The sequence below is a fragment of the Haliotis rubra genome, unplaced genomic scaffold (genome assembly GCF_003918875.1).
Source record: "Haliotis rubra isolate DU_JTF1 unplaced genomic scaffold, ASM391887v1 Scf81, whole genome shotgun sequence".
In the NCBI taxonomy this organism is placed as follows: Eukaryota; Metazoa; Mollusca; class Gastropoda; order Lepetellida; family Haliotidae; genus Haliotis; species Haliotis rubra.
Genome location: NW_025767535.1, coordinates 1,118,351 through 1,122,553, shown reverse-complemented (window position 1 = coordinate 1,122,553; position 4,203 = coordinate 1,118,351). Strand labels below are relative to the sequence as shown.

Genomic DNA, 4,203 nt, shown 5'->3' with positions numbered 1-4,203 from the left:
GAAGATTTCGTTGAGGTAATGGGTGGATATTTCAGAATACCATCCGTAACAGACCTAGTATTCCCAATTATATCAGTTATATTCTTCATAAAACCAATTTATGTATTTGCTTCAATACGTTGATAATTAACAAAAGCACCATAATTTCATGGTTGTTAATGGCTGTAGTTCTGGATACTGGGTCTGGGGTAATAGTCTATGCCGTCATGTTTATGAAGACTTGCATTCCTCATGATGTACTTTGCAGAGTGACGTTAAGCTTGGTGAGATCCATTTACCTTGATCCATTAACCAAGTGTATTGTTCACAATTGAAAAGTGATGTTCCAGTATATGAAATGTGGACGTCAATGGCACATATAGATTACAGATGAATGTGGTAAGCGGATACGAATGTTTTTTTATTATTTTGATTAGATATATCTTTCATCATATATATCGCGTACACGATGTTTGATTTTTTATTTATTGGGAGAAAAAATATTGGAAGAGAGACAATCTGATGTTTTATTGACAGAAAGGGTGGTGGTAACGTTTGAAAAAGTATGTTTTCAAAGGATCGATAACATTCTGATGACCTACTGTAGATCAAAAGCTGACTTGCTGCCAGGAATTCAATTTCGTCCTGGTGAAAAAATAGCTCAACTGGATAACTTCGTGACTTCTTCTTTTTCAATCATATTGATAACTTTAACGTCTGAATCAAGAGATGAAGCCAGCCACATGCGCCCGTCTCTACAAGAAGACGGGTTGCTATGAGTTTGTTTCTGATGCGAAGTGTCTGCTGGAAAGTATGAAAAAGGTTACTACAACGTCTGGTCAGAACATTCATTTCACTGAATTTCTGAATTTGACATTATTTGATGTCCACAGATAGAGATCATCCTCTGTTTGTGTTTGTGACATATTATTTATATGGTTGCTTTCTTACATTTCAGTGATGTTTTTTATGGTAGGATGCTAGTTTTAGACTCAATCTGTGATACTCTAGTTATTTTACAGTCCTTCGATGACTGATTATTTAGCAACTTTAATTTATTGTTTATGTAAAACATTTCTCGTCACTATATGGCTGAAATATTGCCGAGGTGACGTTAAATTCTAACTCACTCACTCACTTTTATGGTAGGTAAGTTATCATGTCTGGTAGGTAAGTTATCATGTCTGGAACAGGCAATCTAGTGAATGACATCAATACTGCTACGTTATTGAAATACTATGATGTACATCAACTGAACATGGATTTTCATAAAATTTAACGTAGGGCAATTACGTCATATATCTTGATAAAACCGGTCAATTTTGATCTACAGCATCCATTAAATTAATATACACATTGACTCTGGAGCATTTCTTTTCATTGTGTGTACATCAAAGAACTAAACATTCAGTGTTATAAAACCTTTCACGATGTCTTGATATATAAGTCGGCTAGCATAATCCGCCATTTGTTCTGATTGTTTGAAACATCCCACACAAACGTGTACATACGTCGCAAAATGAGTGAACAAATGTTAAATGCATCGTTAAAACATCGCAGCTGACTTTAACCGAAACGTTGATTACCGAGGAGGGAACACGCAAGTGTATTAAAACAATGATGCCACAGTTTTCCCCTCTTTCTGGCAGGATTCAGTAGAGGACATTTGCGTGCTCGTTATTACATTTAGATCACCGTGGGGTCCAGTGTGATAAATAATCCAGTTGAGTAAAGACATGTTTTGAAGATTTTTAATATATTTTATAAGGGAGTCTTTTCTCTCACATTTTATAACGTTAAATATCTTTCACTCACTCTCACATTTCACATTACGACACTCACAAAACCAGCGGTTAAGTGAAGATCATACGTTCACCCCGCATAACCAGTCAAGACATACTATGGATCCGTGTTATTGGTGGTGGTGGTGGTGGTTGTGCTGGTGCTGGTACTGGTACTGGTGCTGGTAATGGTAATGGTGGTGCTGGTATTGGTACTGCTGGTGGTGCTGGTACTGGTACTGTTGGTCGTGTTGGTGCTGGTACTGGTACTGCTGGTGGTGTTGGTGCTGGTACTGGTACTGCTGCTGGTAATTGTGGTGCTGGTATTGGTACTGCTGGTGGTGCTGGTACTGGTACTGTTGGTGCTGGTACTGGTACTGCTGGTGGTGGTGGTGGTGGTGGTGGTGGTGGTGCTGGTGCTGGTGGTGGTGCTGCTGCTGCTGCTGCTGGTGGTGGTGGTGGTGCTGCTTTGCTGCTGCTGGTGCCGGTGCTGGTGCTGGTGCTGGTGCTGGTGCTGCTGCTGCTGCTGGTGCCGGTGCCGGTGCTGGCACTGCTGGTGGTGGTGGTGGTGCTGGTACTGGTGCTGGTGGCTGGTGCTGGTGGTGCTGGTATTGGTACTTGGTGCTGCTGGTGCTGGTATTGCTGCTGCTGCTGCTGCTGGTGCTGGTGCTGCTGGTGGTGCTGCTGCTGGTGGTGGTGGTGCTTTTGCTTTTGCTGGTGCTGGTGCCGGTGGTGGTGCTGGTGCCGGTGCTACTGGTGCTTTTGCTGGTGTTGGTGTTGGTGTTGGTGCTGGTTCTGGTCGTGCTGGTGCTTGTGGTGCTGCTGGTGCTGGTGATTTTGCTTTTGCTGGTGCCTTTGCTGGTGGTGGTGGTGTTTTCACTGACATCTTCTTTACCACTGCTATCGTATTTTTGTACTGTCATTGTCTATATTTGGTCATGCTTCTGTGTAATGCCGTTTGTAACTGCCAATTATAGCAGTAATCTGTAATTCATTTGCGAACCTGGTATATGTTTCATCATGCTGTTATTCATATGAAATAATGCCCGCGTTTTTCTTTGGTTTCAATATATAAGAATGGAGTTACCTGTTTTACATCAAATCTAAATTGCAGTATGTCTTGACTCGAGAGTTTCCCACTTGATTTACATTGCTTTTGTACCTTTATAATTCCAATTCCCTTAACTCAAAAATCAATCATGTCGGCCCCAGAGTGATTCTACTTGAGTAGTTAAATTGAGTAATGTTTCCTGTTTTAAAACATGGACATAGATATTGACGTTGACATTAAAATGATTTGAGTTTCGTTTTTGATTAATGACTTGTGCCATGTTCTCAATATTAAAGAAAAAATGAAATTTGCAATGTAATCCGGGACAGGACATTAGTGTGCGGATGCTACTGCGTTAAATATTACTACAGTGGGTTTACAGGTTTCATTATTTGTTGTTTTCTTGGACTGAAATTGGCCTTATTTAAAATTGGATTCTCCTCCTGGCTTAAGCCCTTACTGCTTTGCTAATGATCAACAGTGTAAGTTTCTTTGCATTTAAAAATCGTGTTCTCTCTCAGACAGGGTCCGTTTCTTCATAGGGAGGTTGAAATATGTTTGAACTGTTTTGCAAATGGGTTGTAACTGTAATTATCGTGGTTTGACATTATCAGGTGGTGTCTTATGCATGGTCAATGTTACACCTATAGCATCATCAAGTTCCGTCTTTAAGTGGGTTTCGGATAGTAGTGTTAATGTTAACCTTCAAGCACATAACTAGATGCATGCACGTTCTCTGATAATCGTGTCGTGCTGTCATCATGGCTAAAGCTTGCATGGCTACATTGGAAGGCAACAGTACTACATTTGATTCAAGGAACCGTTATTTAAAATGACATATTACCATGCGGTTGCTACAACTGTATAATGTTGCACAAACTTTTGAGAATTATTAGATATATTTTTAAATCTTGGCAATTTTTTGAACTCAGTCTTTCAACTACACAGATTCATGTATGTTTTTTGCCTAGAGTCGTATGCCAAGAAGGCGGTGGCTCATGAGCCAATCTGGTGGAATCATTAATCCTTTAGTTTTTCTGTCGGAGTATATCATCCGGGTATCCTCAGTGCTGCAAGCTGGAGACCCGCTTGTTTTTAGCATTGTCCTTGTGATACTCCCAGGTGGGTGGGGAGCTCGGATGATGAAATCTAAACACTAAACATGGCTTATGAAACCCCAACAAAGAAAACCAAACGTCCTCTTGAAACTGATCCTATTGACGATGACCCGAGACCGTCCAAATCAATTGACTTTTGGCCACGTTTTGTAGTGGTTGAAACTGTTGAGAAGACACCGTTAAAGTTGAACCCTTTCGCAATATCTACGGGTATTCAGGGTATCGCCAGAGAGGTTAAGAACATTAAAAATTTACGTTCAGGTGCGCTGCTGGT

At 40.7% G+C, this 4,203-nt stretch overlaps 1 protein-coding gene across 1 annotated transcript; it reads right to left on the bottom strand.

Moving 5' to 3' along the window:
• Positions 1-1,891: 1,891 nt before the first annotated feature.
• LOC124261814 (G-box-binding factor-like) lies at positions 1,892-2,646 on the bottom strand. Its single transcript, XM_046696191.1, has 2 exons — positions 2,488-2,646; positions 1,892-2,140 (listed from the first exon to the last, which is right to left on the bottom strand). The coding sequence occupies exons 1-2, from the start codon at positions 2,644-2,646 to the stop codon at positions 1,892-1,894; spliced, it is 408 nt and encodes a 135-aa protein (XP_046552147.1).
• Positions 2,647-4,203: the final 1,557 nt, after the last annotated feature.